At 42.0% G+C, this 17,255-nt stretch overlaps 1 protein-coding gene across 3 annotated transcripts in view; it reads right to left on the bottom strand.

Annotated features, from left to right (window-relative positions):
* Nucleotides 1-17,255, bottom strand: part of LOC130920773 (adhesion G protein-coupled receptor L1-like) — a 111,373-nt gene that overhangs the window by 55,481 nt on the left and 38,637 nt on the right. For all 3 annotated transcript variants that reach the window (XM_057844222.1, XM_057844223.1, XM_057844224.1), the window contains exons 2-4: nucleotides 13,050-13,169; nucleotides 3,574-3,787; nucleotides 3,115-3,224 (exon numbers count right to left, since the gene is read on the bottom strand). In XM_057844222.1, the coding sequence (XP_057700205.1) occupies nucleotides 3,115-3,224; nucleotides 3,574-3,787; nucleotides 13,050-13,119 (394 nt within the window). In that variant the 5' untranslated portion in view covers nucleotides 13,120-13,169. The remainder of the gene's footprint in view (nucleotides 1-3,114; nucleotides 3,225-3,573; nucleotides 3,788-13,049; nucleotides 13,170-17,255) is intronic.

The following is a 17,255-nucleotide window of genomic DNA, read 5'->3' as shown; positions in this document are numbered from 1 at the left end:
ATCATGGCAGATGTGAAAACACCTGCAAATATTATATCATTGTCCCGAGAATTAAAATCGTATCATCATTAAAAAACCTCAGACTTAAAGACTTAATATAAGCCACAATTGTTTTCTTTTACTAAAATATGTTATTAGAAACACATAAAATATTGCCATTGATTAAAAAATCTATAATATTTAGTACATGTTTTGACCTATGGAGGGTGCCATGTTTTATGCGTGCAATGGACGCTCGGGGTGATGACGTGATTTGTCACTCACTAGTCAAACACTACCGGTCTTCTGAAATTCCTTCTACGCAACGAGACGTCTAACACATGCGCACATCGGTTAAAAGCAGCAAGTAATTACTATTTGTGTTTTTGTTGAGTCTTTCATTACCTTTTCATTGCCTTAAAATACTTTTTGCATGTGTTTCCCTGTCATACTTTTAAGCATTGTGTGTTCTTGTGGTAGCTTTAAACTAGATTATTGTCCTGTTGACCACATTAGTCGCGTAGCGTGTTTAAACCACCCTTATTTACATTTAAGTATTTTCTTAATGCATCTTTAGTATGTTCTGTCTGTATGCATCTAAACAAAACAAGCTCAAAGCGCACGGGAGTACTTTGGGTGTCAAATTTGCCTCTTGTAGGACGTTTCGCCGGTATAGCACATTTTGGCAGAATACCAGTTTTGTCATACTCTCGTCTCGTCTCATATAGTCTTTCCTGTTCATTTTGCTTTTGCTGTTCGTTTTTTGAAATATCAACAGTGCTCTCATTCTCATTCATAATTAACAAAAGACATGTTTATGTTGCAGACCTGGGAGTGCGCCTGCAGCTCATCAGCGATCACCAATGCATTTAAGGACCGGCCTGGGCAGCAAGCAGGTGCCACGTGATTGTGCCTGCTACAAGCAATACTTTGGTCGACTAAGCTTAGATCTTTTTGTGAACTATTGGCTTTTGAAGTGTTACCTTGTTTCTATTTTTGCCATCAGAACACCCACCTAGCAAAGCCGTTGAAGCCACAGAAGCAGCGATTGAACAATTAACCCGCCAGCCGCTCAACACCTTGCCTTTGCTCAATAAAATCCTTTCACTTCACTGTAAATCCGTTTCATGGTTGCACTTTGGTCCCCATTGGCTTCGCCTACCTTGCCATAACACTTATGACAGTCTTATGACACCAAGTTCAAATAAAGTGTTGACAATTTTATTACATCTATTAAAGGCCCTTGAATCGAATCATGGCTGACTGTAACTTAGCAAATATGGTAATGGCGTCCAAAGAATCGATATTGAATTGCCATGAAATTGGTGATTAACACCCCTAATATACAGTGGGGCAAATAAGTATTTAGTCAACCACTAATTGTGCAAGTTCTCCCAATTGAAAATATTAGAGGCCTGTAATTGTCAACATGGTTAAACCTCAACCATGAGAGACAGAATGTAGGAAAAAAAAACAGAAGATCACATTGTTTGATTTTTAAAGAATGTATTTGCAAATCATGGTGGAAAATAAGTATTTGGTCAATACCAAAAGTTCATCTCAACACTTTGTTATATACTGTATCCTTTGTTGGCAATAATGGAGGCCAAACGTTTTCTGTAACTTTTTTCACACACGGTTGCTGGTATTTTGGCCTATTCCTCCATGCAGATCTCCTCTAGAGCAGTGATGGTTTGGCGCTGCCGTTGGGCAACACGGACTTTCAACTCCCTCCACAGATTTTCTATGGGGTTGAGATCTGGAGACTGGCTAGGCCACTCCAGGACCTTGAAATGCTTCTCACGAAGCCACTCCTTTGTTGCCCTGGCTGTGTGTTTGGGATCATTGTCATGCTGAAAGACCCAGCCACGTCTCATCTTCAATGCCCTTGCTGATGGAAGGAGATTTTCACTCAAAATCTCTCGATACATGGCCCCATTCATTCTTTCCTTTAAACAGATCAGTCATCCTGGTCCCTTTGCAGAAAAACAGCCCCAAAGCATGATGTTTCCACCCCCATGCTTCACAGTAGGTATGGTGTTGTTCAGATGCAATTCAGTATTCTTTCTCCTCCAAACACGAGAACCTGTGTTTCTACCAAAAAGTTCTATTTTGGTTTCATCTGACCATAACACATTCTGGCGGCGCATTGTGTTACTGATAGTAGCCTTTGTTACTGTTGTCCCAGCTCTCTGTAGGTCATTCACTAGGTCCCCCCGTGTGGTTCTGGGATTTCTGCTCACGGTTCTTGTTATGATTTTGACACCAATGGGTGAAATCTTGCATGGAGCCCCAGATCGAGGGAGATTATCAGTTGTCTTGTATGTCTTTCATTTTTCTAATAATTGCTCCCACAGTTGATTTCTTTACACCAATCATTTTACCTATTGCAGATTCAGTCTTCCCAGCCTGGTGCAGGTCTACTATTTTGTCTCAGGTGTCCTTCGACAGTTCTTTGGTTTTGGCCATAGTGGAGTTTGGAGTGTGACTGACTGAGGTTGTGGACAGGTGTCTTTTATACTGATAATGAGTTAAAACAGGTTCCATTAATACAGGTAACGAGTGGATCCTCATTAGACCTCGTTAGAAGAAGTTAGACCTCTTTGACAGCCAGAAATCTTGCGTGTTTGTAGGTGACCAAATACTTATTTTCCACTCTAATTTGGAAATAAATTATTTTTTTTAGTTTTTTTTTCCACATTCTGTCTCTCATGGTTGAGATTTACGCATGTTGACAATTACAGGCCTCTCTAATCTATTCAAATAGGTGAACTTGCGCAATTGGTGGTTGACTAAATACTTATTTGCCCCACTGTAAACTGATTTAAATTTTCCTTACCAGCAGGCATTACAGCAATGGCACCAAAGAAAATTAATGCAGGTATCTGCAAGAACTGTTTGTGTGGGAAAACATTTTGCAGACCGACTTCTAAGACAGGAATCATTTTACTCCAAAATATGCTAGTGAGGAATACCGGTTGAGTGGGCAATGTGTGGGTGGGTGTGTGTGAGAAAGGAGAAGGGGCCGTTAATCAACTATTCGATGGACTAATCGACAGTATAATCAATTACAGGAAGATTCAATGGAAACAGCCTTAATACGTAAATATAACGTAATACAAATTGTATACTCACTATAAGGGACACATTCGTATTGAATCTCCAGGTATTTGTATGTTCCGGGACAAGGGTCTGGGAAAACGTCCACCCCTGCCACCACCACACACTGCGTCCTGTTGTTACACCTGCACAACAGGATGATGGATGGAGTTGGAAGAGAAAGAAGGAGAGTGATTAATTTACAGGAAAGGAGAAGCAAAGGCCTGTCCGTTTGTCTCCTCGCCCTGAATATTGATTTGTTCTTCGAGGAAACACTGCTGAGTACACAGCTAATGGTGCAGCCAGATTTAGCCGTAGTGATTATTGCACTTGTACACACACAAACACACGACAAAAGCATTTGTTGGGTGTAATGTTTCGTCAGGCGGCATGTTCAGATGCTTCAGTTGACTGATCTGTATCCAATCATGGCAGCGAAGTGATTTGCATCTTTCATGAAAGACACAAATTAGTGGACCAAGCACATGCACACACCTCTGAGACATTATCTTCAGTGCATCGGGAAGGTAACACTGTGTATTCTCCATCTGGAAGGGCTCTGCGTCACAAATCTTGTCATCGGTGCGGCCGTAGTTGGCGGTCTCCACCATCACCACGTCACTCCCAGGGCAGCGAAGTTCAATGGGGTAACCCTCGCATGCCAGTTCCCTGCGTAACAGTCCGAATGGCATGGCGGCCCGGGACATGGCTGACATGTGAGGATGATGGGGGATAGAACGGTGAGGGTGGAAAATGCAGTAGAAGAGAAGAAAATACATTAATAATTAATTCGTATTAAAGGAGCACTACACCAAAAGTGACTTTTTTGTAGTTTACCTTTTCCTAAGTAACAATTTAAGTTCTCACCTTCAGTGTTTGGTTGGTTTTACACTAAAAGATTGGGGGTCTAAAAGAAGGGTCACATTGAAAATTGCATCTTCATCTTCAATGGCTGTTTCCATGCAATGAGTCTTTATATGCCTTAGTTTTCAAGTTTTGCGATAATATGAAAACTACAGTGATCTTTCGCTACTTCCCGCTTCAAACTTTGCGCCCTCAGTCTATCGCAGATTTTTTCTTAATTAAAGAAAATAAATACAGACGAGCTGTCCCCGATCATGCAGTCTTCCTCTCGCTCCCTCTCTCCCTGCTCTTTGTTCGTAAGGCAGGCAGTGCACGTGCACTGTGTTGTTTATTAAAGTTAACAATGATTAACAGATGAATGTGTTCGATTTTGCCAGAGTCACAAACTTCTGAAGCGCCGCATGCGTCAATCATCGTTCAACTTAAACAGTTGCTGTGGCAGCTCATTGTGTGCAAGTGAGCAGCGCCGAGCGGATTTGACTAGACTCACTCAGTGAAGCATTTAATGAAGCCAAGCATTTTTCTACTACTACTTAATTCTTGTTTAAAAATAATTTGGTGGGACAGTAAGTGTTTAAAACTTATCATAATTATTACATTTTAAGTGCTTAAAAAAATGTTATCAATTATTATTAAATTATTATTTATTCTTATTTATTTATTAACATATTTTCGTTATTAAACAAATATATATATATATATATATTATATATATATACTGTATATATATAATATATTAAATATATATAAAATTTAAAATATATATATATAAATAAAAATATAATATAAAAATAAAAAATAAATTAAAATTATATATATACATATATATATATATATATATATATATATACACGTTTCTTTTTTATTTATTTTTTTATTATACTTTGGGGAAAATAGGGAAAAAACATGTCTTATATGTATCTTTTTCCAAAAGTCTGAATAGATACATTGATCACAAAGAAAAAAATGTTTTGTTTTTCTTTTGGGGGGGGTGCGCTACTTTGAGGTTTTTCACTTATCGCGGTGGGTTCTGGTCTACATTAACTGCGAAAAATGAGGAACGCTGTATTCAAGTATTTTTTTTTTTTTTTAATTTGGCACACATATTAATATGGATATGCTTAGTAATGTAATTAGTTTTTAAGGTACTGACAGGTAAATCCCGGTTGGACATTACCGGCGGTTGCCATGGCAACATTACTCAATAGAAATGAATTGAAATGTTTGTTTCTTTGAGTTGTGACCACCTACCAAATAAGCATTTTTTTGTGTAACCAATCATATTAATGCATATGATTACCATGTTAACAAAACACAATATTATACATTACATGTATGCCATTGATTGTATTGCTGCGATATCTACCAACAAAATAAATAGTATATATAAATACAGTATATAGATACTGTACAGTGGGTAATATGTGGTTTTATGGTTTTACCTGTTGATTGAATATGTGAATTACAGAATAAGATTTAATCATCATACAGGTAGTCTCCATTGTCATTTAATTTTTTTGTTATTTATTAAATCTAAATGGTTGATCTCTATTTATTATGCATATCTGGTATTTCATTGTACTATATGTGCGGTCCGCTTTCCTTTGTTGCACTCGGACTTGTTTGACGTGACGCCAGCGCTACTTTCTGTTAGTTTGGAGTGTTGCTTTCACTTTGGGAAACGGGGGTGAACGCCAGTTAACATTACAGAGGCAGCGAAAGGGTAAACGGCGCAGGCTCGCCGATGCCCCCCGTTAGCTCGCTATTAGCCTGCTAGCTTATTGAGCAGCGTTCATTTTCACTGCTGGACCGGTGTCACTAATAGCTGCCGTTTTCCTTGTTGAATTGCCTAAGATATGTACCTTATTTCCCTAAGTATTATTGTGCAGCCATTGAGGTATGCTTTTGTAAGCAAATATGTCTCTACTGATTTACTTTATAGCATTATTGTACGCTCTGTCATGATGGTATTTTCTAAATGTGTGTTGATGGTTTGACGGTGACAAATAAATAAATGTGAGTTGTAAGAAGAACTATGGTGTGATCGATGTTAAAGGAGGGAAGAAATATCTTATTTTTTTTATTTTATTTTATCAATATGACGTGTAATGTTTTTTAACAGTTATTTTGAGATTCAGGGTACTTAAATGGAAATTCGGGTTACGTTGCCAGCGTTGGAACGGAACTCGTTTGTAAACCGGGAACTACCTGCATTTAACTCCTTACAGAATAAAAGTGTGATTCCACTTTTAACTGGTTCTTCTTCTGCTTTGGACATTAGGCAGTGTGTGGTATACAAAAAATATAGACTGAGTACAGTGCTGGCCAAAAGTAATATGACAATGCTCAACACTGCCCAGAAAATGATTGCAATTACAAATGCTTTGGTAGCAATACCGTCATTTATTTTGCTTGCAATGACAAAACCCCCAAAAAAGATTTTTTTTAAAATTAATAATAAATCATTATCATTTTACACAAAACTCCAAAAATGGTCCATACAAAAGTATTGGCACCCTTTGAAAAATCATGTAATGCTTCTCTAATTTGTGTAATTAACAGCACCTGTTACTTAGCCGTGGCACATAATAGGTGGTGACAATAACAAAATCACACTTGCAGCCAATTAAAATGGATTAAAGTTCACTCAACCTCTTTACTGTGTCCTTATGTGTACCACATTGAGCATGGAGAAAAGAAAGAAGACCAAAGAACTGTCTGAGGACTTGGGAAAGCAAAATTGTGAGGAAGCATGGGCAATCTCAAGGCTACAAGTCCATCTCCAAAGACCTGAATGTTCCTGTGGCTACCGTGTGCGGTGTCATCAATAAGTGTAAAGCCCATGGCACTCTGGCTAACCTCACTAGATGTGGACGGAAAAGAAAAATTGTCGAGAGATTTCAACGAAAGATTGTGTGGATGACGGATAAAGAACCTCGACTAACATCCAAACAAGTTCAAGCTGTCCTGCAGTCCGAAGGTACTACAGTGTCAACCCGTACTATTCTTCGGCGTCTGAATATAAGGGGCTCTATGGTAGGATACCCAGGAAGACCCCCCTTCTCACCCAGAGACATAAAAAAACCAGGCTGGAGTTTGCCAAAACTTAACTGAGAAAGCCAAAACCGTTTTGGAAGAATGTTCTCTGGTCAGATAAGACAAAAGTAGAGCTTTTTGGGAAAAGGTATCAACATAGAGTTTACAGGGAAAAAACAAGGCCTTCCAAAAAAAGAACACAGTCCCCACAGTCAAACATGGCAGAGGTTCCCTGATGTTTTGGGGTTGCTTTGCTGCCTCTGGCACTGGACTGCTTGACCGTGTGCATGGCATTATTAACTGAAATGACTACCAACAAATTTTGTTGCATGATACAGGGCCTAGTGTGAGAAAGCCGGGTCTCCCTCAGAGATCATGGGTCTTCCAGCAGGACAATGACCCAAAACACACTTCAAAAAGCACTAGAAAACGGTTTGAGAGAAAGCAGAGGAGACTTTTAAAGTGGCCAGCAAATGGAGAAGCCCCCCTCCAAACCTCAGAGACCTGGAGCAGTTGGCCAAAGAAGAATGGTCTAAAATTCCAGCAGAGCATTGAAAGAAACTCATTGATGGATACCGGAAGCGGTTGTTTGCAGTTATTTTGTCTAAAGGTTGTGCTACCAAGTATTAGGCTGAGGGTGCCAATACTTTTGACCGGCCCATTTTTTTAGTTTTGTGTAAAATGATACCGATTTAATTTTTTTTCATTCTATTTTGTGTTTTTTCATTGCAAGCAAAATAGATAGAGGTATTACTACCAAAGCATTTGTAATTGCAATCATTTGCTGGGAGAAATTGAGCATTATCTGACCGAATTCCAGCGGTGCCAATACTTTTGGCCAGCACTGAATGTGTTGTTAAATGAAACACAAAATATCGCCTTTCAAATCTTCGTTTTAGTTGCTTGTTCCTTTAAAAAGCAAAAGGTCCACTTCAGTATCCTCATTAGGGTCAAGGGTGAGCTGGAGTTAGGTTACACCTCGGCCTTGACTGGTCGCCAGCTATACGCAGAGCAGAAAATAGACAAAACTGGGTATTCCATTGAGACTTGTGGCCTTTTATACAGCCTATGATGACCCATCCATCTCCTGGGGAAAGGGGCATTCAACCATTCAGGAACAACAACAGGGAATGTGGAAGTGCCCATTGTTGCATGAAAATAAAACCGTCAACATTCTCTCTGGTAGCCAGTAAGAGGCCAGATTTTGTCTTCTTGTAAAGTTCTATTGGGCGTTCACGGTATTTTGTCCATCACTTAAATTCCTATACATTTTAGAACAAACAGAAAACAATTTAGAAAAATTAAATAGGGCTGCAGCTATCGAATATTTTATTAATCGAGTAATCGACTGAAAATTCTATCGATTAATCGAGTAATCGGAAAAAACTTTTTTTTAGGTAAAGAGCAATTATAAATATACATGAGAAAAAAAGACATTTAATCCAATATTGAACCATTTTCAAGCAATTGATGTCTTTATTTTCGTTGTACATTGTTGAAAACAGCCAACAATTGCATCTCAGATGAGACTACAAAAAAAATTCACTGCTTTCACTCAAAAAACTTCTAGATCTTATTTAAAAAAACATATTTCTTTTCCCACGTGTTTCAATTGAATTTCTTTTGTCAAGCTATTTTTAAGTTCTGGTTAAGTTTTAAGTTAGTCTAAACTGTAAGTACTGATAGGATTTTGAGTTTTTGCAGTGTTCAAAATAAATGTATGATACCTGCTGTACATTAAGGACCAGTGCTACTTGGTGTTTTATTCAGCAATGACTACTGAGCTAAAGCTAACAGTTAGCTTTATTATGTTTTAATTTTACACCCTCATCACTCTACAGTGCTGTGTTTTTACAGATTAAATAAAGCCTGTATGTAAGACACGTTAGTCACGCATTGACAGTGGTCATAATAAATAGAAACCTAGCCCTCCGAAGTGCTAACGTTAAGTGTGCGAGTGACAGTAACGTTATATTTATTAGCGCTTGAGAGGTCTACTGCTTAAAGATGGCGGCTGTTTACTAAAGCTGCCCAGACGCGGCCGAGTCTGTCATTTCGCATCTAGTTCTAAATGCATGCGATATCTATGAGACGCATCGGACACGAACTGCTACCACACTAGCATCATGCGGGTGTAGTTTTTAGCAACGTCGGCGTAGTTTGTAGCGGCTGTCGGCTGTAATAAGGTTTTTTGTTTTGTTTTTGTTTTATTGCTTCTTCCTCTACGCACGTGACGTCAGCGCGTTGTCCCGCATTAAAAGTAGTCCGGGCAAAACGTGATGCTTAGAGCTGGCAAAATTCAATGATTCCTCGAGGTGAATAAAATTACTCGGATCAGTTTTTAAACTCGAGTTGCTCGAGTATTCGTTTCAGCTCTAAAATTAATGCATTAAAAAAATCCATCCATCCATTATCTTCCGCTTAGTCCGGGGTCGGGTCGCGGGGGCAGCAGCTTTAGCAGGGAAGCCCAGACTTCCCTCTCCCCAGCCACTTCAGCCAGCTCCTGCGGCGGGATTCCAAGGCGTTCCCAGGCCAGCCGAGCGACATAGTCTCTCCAGCGTGTCCTGAGTCGACCCCGGGGCCTCCTGCCGGTGGGACATGCCCGGAACACCTCTCCAGGGAGGCGTCCAGGAGGCATCCGAACCAAATGCCCGAGCCACCTCAACTGGCTCCTCTCAACGCGGAGGAGTAGCGGCTCAACACCAAGCCCCTCCCGGATGACCGAGCTTCTCACCCTATCTCTAAGGGAGAGCCCGGACACCCTGTGGAGGAAACTCATTTCGGCCGCTTGTATCCGGGATCTTGTTCTTTCGGTCACGACCCACAGCTCGTGACCATAGGTGAGGGTAGGAACGTAGATCGACCGGTAAATCGAGAGCTTCGCCTTTTGGCTCAGCTCCTTCTTCACCACAACGGACCGGTGCAGAGTCCGCATCACTGCAGACGCTGCACCGATCCGCCTGTCAATCTCCCGCTCCCTCCTACCCTCACTCGTGAACAAGACCCCAAGATACTTGAACTCCTCCACTTGGGGCAGGATCTCATCCCCGACCCGGAGAGGGCACTCCACCCTTTTCCGGCTGAGGACCATGGTCTCGGATTTGGAGGTGCTGATCTTCATCCCAACCGCTTCACACTCGGCCGCGAACTGCCCCAGTGAGAGTTGGAGGTCACGGCTTGATGAAGCCAACAGCACCACATCATCTGCAAAAAGCAGAGATGGTATGCTGAGGCCACCAAACCGGACACCCTCAACGCTTCGGCTGCGCCTAGAAATTCCCTCCATAAAAATTATGAACAGAATCGGTGACAAAGGGCAGCCTTGGCGGAGTCCAATCCTCACTGGGAACGAATTCGACTTACTGCCGGCAATGCGAACCAGACTCTGGCACCGGTCGTACAGGGACCGAACAGCCCTTACCAGGGGGCTCGGTACCCCGTACTCCCGGAGCACCCTCCACAGGACTTCCCTAGGCACACGGTCGAACGCCTTCTCCAAATCCACAAAACACATGTGGACTGGTTGGGCGAACTCCCATGCACCCTCGAGGACCCTGCCGAGGGTGTAGAGCTGGTCCACTGTTCCACGGCCGGGACGAAAACCACACTGCTCCTCCTGAATTCAAGATTCGACTTCCCGACGGACCCTCCTCTCCAGCACCCCTGAATAGACTTTACAGGGGAGGCTGAGGAGTGTGATCCCTCTATAATTGGAACACACCCTCCTGTCCCCCTTTTTAAAAAGGGGGACCACCACCCAGGTCTGCCAATCCAGAGGCACTGTCCCCGATGTCCACGCAATGTTGTAGAGGCGTGTCAGCCATGACAGCCCCACAACATCCAGAGCCTTTAGGAACTCCGGGCGGATCTCATCTACCCCTGGGGCCTTGCCACCGAGGAGCTTACCAACCGCCTCAGTGACTTCAACCCCAGAGATCGAAGAGCCCACCTCAGAGTCCCCAGACTCTGCTCCCTCAAAGGAAGGCGTGTCGGTGGAATTGAGGAGGGCTTCGAAGTATTCTCCCCACCTACTCACGACGTCCCGAGTCGAGGTCAGAAGTACACCATCTTCACTATACACAGTGTTAATGGTGCACTGCTTTCCTCTCCTCAGATGCCGGATGGTGGACCAGAATTTCCTCGAAGCTGTCCGGAAGTCGTTTTCCATGGCCTCGCCGAACTCCTCCCATGTCCGAGTTTTTGCCTCGGCGACCGCCGAAGCCGCAGTCCGCTTGGCCAGCCGGTACCTGTCAGCTGCCTCCGGAGTCCCACAGGCCAAAAAGGCCTGATAGGCCTCCTTCTTCAGCTTGACGGCATCCCTTACCGCTGGTGTTCACCAGCGGGTTCGGGGATTGCCGCCACGACAGGCACCAACCACCTTACGGCCACAGCTCCAATCGGCCGCCTCAACAATGGAGGTGCGGAACATGGCCCACTCGGACTCAATGTCCCTCACCTCCCCCGGGACAAGGGAGAAGTTCTGCCGGAGGTGGGTGTTGAAACTCTTTCTGACAGGGGATTCTGCCAGACATTCCCAGCAGACCCTCACAATACGTTTGGGCCTGCCAGGTCTGGCCAGCAACTTCCCCCACCATCGGAGCCAACACACCACCAGGTGGTGATCAGTTGACAGCTCCGCCCCTCTCTTCACCCGAGTGTCCAAAACATGTGGCCGCAAGTCCGATGACACGATTACAAAGTCGATCATTGAACTGCGGCCTCGGGTGTCCTGGTGCCAAGTGCACATGTGGACACCCCTATGTTTGAACATGTGTTCGTTATGGACAAACCGTGACGAGCACAGAAGTCCAATAACAGAACACCACTCGGGTTCTGATCGGGGGGGCCGTTCCTCCCAATCACGCCCCTCCAGGTCTCACTGTCATTGCCCACGTGAGCGTTGAAGTCCCCCAGTAGAACGAGGGAGTCCCCAGAGGGGGCGCTTTCCAGCACACCCTCCAAGGACTCCAAAAAGGGTGGGTATTCTGAGCTGCTGTTCGGTGCATAAGCGCAAACAACAGTCAGAGCCCGTCCCCCCACCCGAAGGCGGAGGGAGGCTACCCTCTCGTCTACGGGGGTAAACCCCAACGTACAGGCACCAAGCCGGGGGGCAATAAGTATGCCCACACCTACTCGGCGCCTCTCACCGTGGGCAACTCCAGAATGGAAGAGAGTCCAACCCCTCTCGAGAGGAGTGGTACCAGAACCCAAGCTGTGTGTGGAGGAGAGTCCGACTATATCTAGTCGGAACTTCTCTGCCTCACCCACCAGCTCAGGCTCCTTCCCTGCCAGAGAGGTGACATTCCATGTCCCAAGAGTTAGCTTCTGCAGCTGGGGGTTGGACCGCCAAGGCCCCCGCCTTCGGCTGCCGCCCAACTCTCTACGCACCCGACCCCTTTGGCCCCTCCCACAGGTGGTGAGCCCATGGGAAGGGGAACCCATGTTGCCTTTTCGGGCTGTGCCCGGCCGGGCCCCATGGGGACAGGCCCGGCCACCAGACGCTTGCCTTCGATTAATTAAAAAAATCCCTGTTCTCTATATACCTGAATCATAGTTAAAGTAAAAATGTCTGCGATCTTGATAGCAGAAAAGAAAATCTGAACACTAACAGGGAGATTTTCAGTTTCTGACCTCATTACATGCAAACAGGCCATTCAAACCTCGTTTAGAGGAGAAAATCCCATTAGCATTACCTAAATCTGCTGTTAATATCAGCAAAGTGGCGTGTACACACGAAACGGTCATCGCCGAACAAGGATTAAAACCAGCACACGACGGCGGTGTGATCAGTATGCTGGTGGTGTGTCGTAACTCTCCATGGTGCTGAATGACTGATGCTTTATTAAGGAACAGCTACAGGCAGCTTGAAAATACTCCCTTTTGGCCACACTTCAAATGTGTTCAGTCTTGTATTTATTTAGGTCACTGTCTCTCAAAAAAACTTTGGCTTCTTGATTTCGGGAACTTGGCTTGTCATGATGATTTACAACCTTTGACAGAAACGTCGGGGGTATTTTTATTTCTCGTTTCCCAGGTCGCAACATCTCCACATGGTGGCTGGTAAGGCTTACCTTGGCTGGAAGGGTTGACATAAGCCAAAGTGAGCAAGCACACGCCCAAGAACCACAATGACACCGCCATGCCGAGAAGGAAGAGTTGGGTCGTCACACCGCCAGCCGCGTAGGGAGAGCCTGCGAGGAAGCAGAGATGGAGGTGAGCCTTGCAGAGTGAAGAGCGGCACCCTCTCCTTCTGTGCATAATAATGATGTTTTTGCTCGCACGCTGGATGGATGTTGAATGACACACAGCGGCGGTGCTGATGGGACACACATGTGAAATGCAGCAGATGGGAGGAGAGCAGAAAAACAGACAGACAGAGAGGAGGGCGCGAGAGAAACCGAGATAACAATTGAGCAATCGAGCAGCAAAGTCTCTCAATCTGCTGTTGCTATGGTGACAGCCCAGTGCAGTCTGGAGAAGGAGGGGAGCGATGGCGCGAAAGAGAGAGAGAGAGAGCAAAGAGACATGCTGGCTTTGTGTACGTCTGCAAATTTGAAGAGTAAATATGCGTGAATGTGTGTCGGAAGTCCGTAGTTAGCCCGGGAGCAACACTGACCACTGACCCACAAAACAATCCTAATCCTTCTATCCACACGCAGCTTGCTGCAATCACAAACACATACACGCACGCACACACACAGAGACACATTAGGCCACTTTTCAGTAATCCTAAATAAATGATGCGGCAGAGACAAACTCCCCCAGCCCCCAAAAAGGAGTGGTGGCCTACACGGCTGAATGTAGCTGAATGGAGGTGAATGTGCGATGTGCAGCAGACTGTTACAGTGCAAAGAAGACACATGATGCATGCGCAAGAGAAGAGGAACAACAGGAAGATGGCTGCTCAAGAGGAATTGAACACAAGGTCCTGAGGCTGAATTGTATCACTTTATGATATAAAATCGTATAAAACCGTGTGTATGTGCGTGCATTGAAACGGCTTGGTTCTGCTTTCAGTTTAACAGGGTTTAGGCGAAGTATATATTAGAGCTTAGTAAGATGCTTAACGTCACAATGTGGAGAAAATAATTAAAACCATGTTAGATTGTACGTGTGTCAGTGAGATGTCATTACTGTACTCAGATTTTGTGTGCTGACTTGTGACTTTTGCTTCTCTGCAACCTCTTGTTTGATAATGATGAGAGACAGATTTAGGTCATTCCTTAACAAACGTCCAGCATGCATTCGCAGACTAGTACAAGAATGTGTGCTTAACACACAGACACACAAGCATAGTATTTCCAACCCTTGAGGGAATATTAATGGTTAGATTACATGCAGGGCCGGAGTGGGACTCATTTTCGGCCCTGGAATTTCATGCCTCAGACCGGCCCACTCATTTAAAATAATGTCATTATACATACACGTGTTAAGTTCGGTGTTCTCTAAAGCCGTGTACTGTAATTCTGTGTGTATAAAATGTGTATAATATGTAATATAAATGTGTATGCATATGTAAAATATGCAGGTCAATTGCATCCAACATTTATCACTTTCAAATGTGTAGTTTGATTGCAATCTAACTTTTGATAAATGAATGAGCCACTATTATCATTTGGGAATAAATGTAACCATATTAGAATTGAAGCTTGCTTGTTCACACTGTTACAACGCCTCACCTATATTTTCAACACTGACAGCATTAATGGCAGCAATCCCATCCTCACCACTTCCCCCTGTGTCTGCCACTGACATTAAATCACATATTAAAGAAATAGTCAATTTTGAACATAACAACAATGTATTCTGATCAATTCAAGTCAGCTTTATGGCACTTTAAAAACGCCACGTAATTGATTATATTAATTCTAATTTTCACTCACTGAACAACATGGCAATCCTACCTTCCAGCTCTGCATCTGTGGTGTGTTCATTATGGCTAATGCTTGCTGCTACATATCCCTTGTGAGGTGCTACAAGAAGCCAAAGTTTCCACAATTACATATTGTCGTATCACACGGTGCAAGTTGCATTTTATTCGCCATCTGACCTTACCACTTTCGTTGTAATCCTCTGTAGTTTGAGGCAGCGAGGTCGTTGCATGAAAAAAATTAGCTATTTTTGCTCATTTTGCTGATTCTTTCACGAGTGCTTTTCTCGTTTTAATCCTTATTTTTTCAGCGCCACCCTTGCTCTTTTGATCCATCCGAGCACCGAGATAGCATCTAATTTGGCTCAATACAGACTACAATTAGGGGGTGAAGCTGCATGCTGTATATTTCGTTCGTCTGCACACGTGAGGATGCGTCTGGGAAAAAAATATATATATATTTATATATATATATATATATATATATATATATATATATATTAGGGCTGTCAAAATTATTGCGTTAACGGGCGTTAATTAATTTTTTTCAATTGATCACGTTACAATATTTGACGCAATTAATGCACTCCCCCCGCTCAGACAGATTTAAATGACAGTACAGTGAACTGCTTGTTAATTGTGTTTTATGGAGTTTTGCCGCCCTCTGCTGGCGCTTGGGTGCGACTGATTTTATAGGCTTCAGCACCCATGAGCATTGTGTAATTATTGATATCAACAATGGCGGGCTACTAGTTTATTTTTTGATTGAAAATTTTACAAATTTTATTAAAACGAAAACATTAAGAGGGGTTTTAATACAAAATTTCTATAACTTGTACTAACATTTTTCTTTTAAGAACTACAAGTCTTTCTATCCATGGATCGCTTTAACAGAATGTTAATAATGTTAATGCCATCTTGTTGATGTATTTTTATAATAAACAAATAGTCCCTATGTACTGTATTTTGAATGTATATATCCATCTTGTGTCTTATCTTTCCATTCCAACAATAATTCACAGAAAAATATGGCATATTTTATAGATGGTTTGAATTGCGATTAATTACGATGAATTAATTTTTAAGCTGTAATTAACTCGATTAAAAAATTTAATCGTTTGACAGCCCTAACATATACATATATATATATATATATATATATATATATATATATATATATATATATATATATATATATATATATATATACTGGACTGTCTCAGGAAATTAGAATACACAATATTCTAATTTCCTGACTGTCTCAGGAAATTAGAATATTGTGTATTCTAATTTCCTGAGACAGTCCTGTATATATACACAGGACTGTCTCAAAAAATTAGAATATTGTGTATTCTAATTTCCTGAGACAGTCCAGTATATATATATATATGTATATATATATATATATATATATATATATATATATATATATATATATATATATATATATATATATATATACTTTTTTTTTTTTTTTTTTTTAAAGACGGCCCACAGGGACAGCGGTAACAGAATGTAAGTTATACTTACTGACACTGTCATACATAAATACCAAACAAAAAATTATAACAGTGTATTTTTTTTTTTTTTATAAAACCCGGACCGGCCCATCTGGCCGGCCGGCCCATCGGGAATCGCCCAGAAGCTCCCGATTAGTCACTCCAGGCCTGATTACATGTGATTTCCAAGTTCAACCATCCTTGAGTAAAGCTATATCCACAACATGTATTCAATTTAAATCATAATGATTTACATGATGAGATCTTAAAGTTTACATTTTATGTGTTTTTACGAGCAAAGGTGGGCTCAGGCATGAAATTCAGCGAATCTGCATTTTCCTGTCAGTGCATAGACACAAGTTATCAGGGGGGAAGTAAGGAGATAAATCACCAACCAGCTATCCATCTACCTGACCCTTGAGTTTTTGGACACGATATGTTATTTGTCAATAAAACAGTCTTTCACGATTAGATTTTGATTTGATTCAAGGGCCTCTGATCGATTTATTATGATATTGTGTATACATTTTAAACAATAAATTTCATTTCACTCAAAGCAATAGAAAAATACAAATTCATTTGGATGTTTTTGAGAATTTTGTTGAAACTGAAACATTTTAGACATTTGATTGAAGACTTTTGTTTTTAAAAAAAAACAGCATATCAAAAAGACATTTCAATTGATAGTTGCTTAAGTAATTGGTCCATCCATTCGGATTGATGTATCGCTAAACCCCTAGTTTTGACTTATAGTGTAAATCACAAATTTCTTCTTTGGACAGGATTTATGATATTTGCCGATATTACAAAGTCTGCTACGATTTAATTCGATGCAAGGACCCTCGATCAATGTATCTATCCTGATCAATGAATCTTTACACCGCTAGGTGGTAAATGGTCTACAAGTT

The sequence above is a fragment of the Corythoichthys intestinalis genome, chromosome 8 (assembly GCF_030265065.1).
Source record: "Corythoichthys intestinalis isolate RoL2023-P3 chromosome 8, ASM3026506v1, whole genome shotgun sequence".
NCBI classification, from domain to species: Eukaryota; Metazoa; Chordata; class Actinopteri; order Syngnathiformes; family Syngnathidae; genus Corythoichthys; species Corythoichthys intestinalis.
This window is presented reverse-complemented; position numbering and strand designations above follow the sequence as displayed.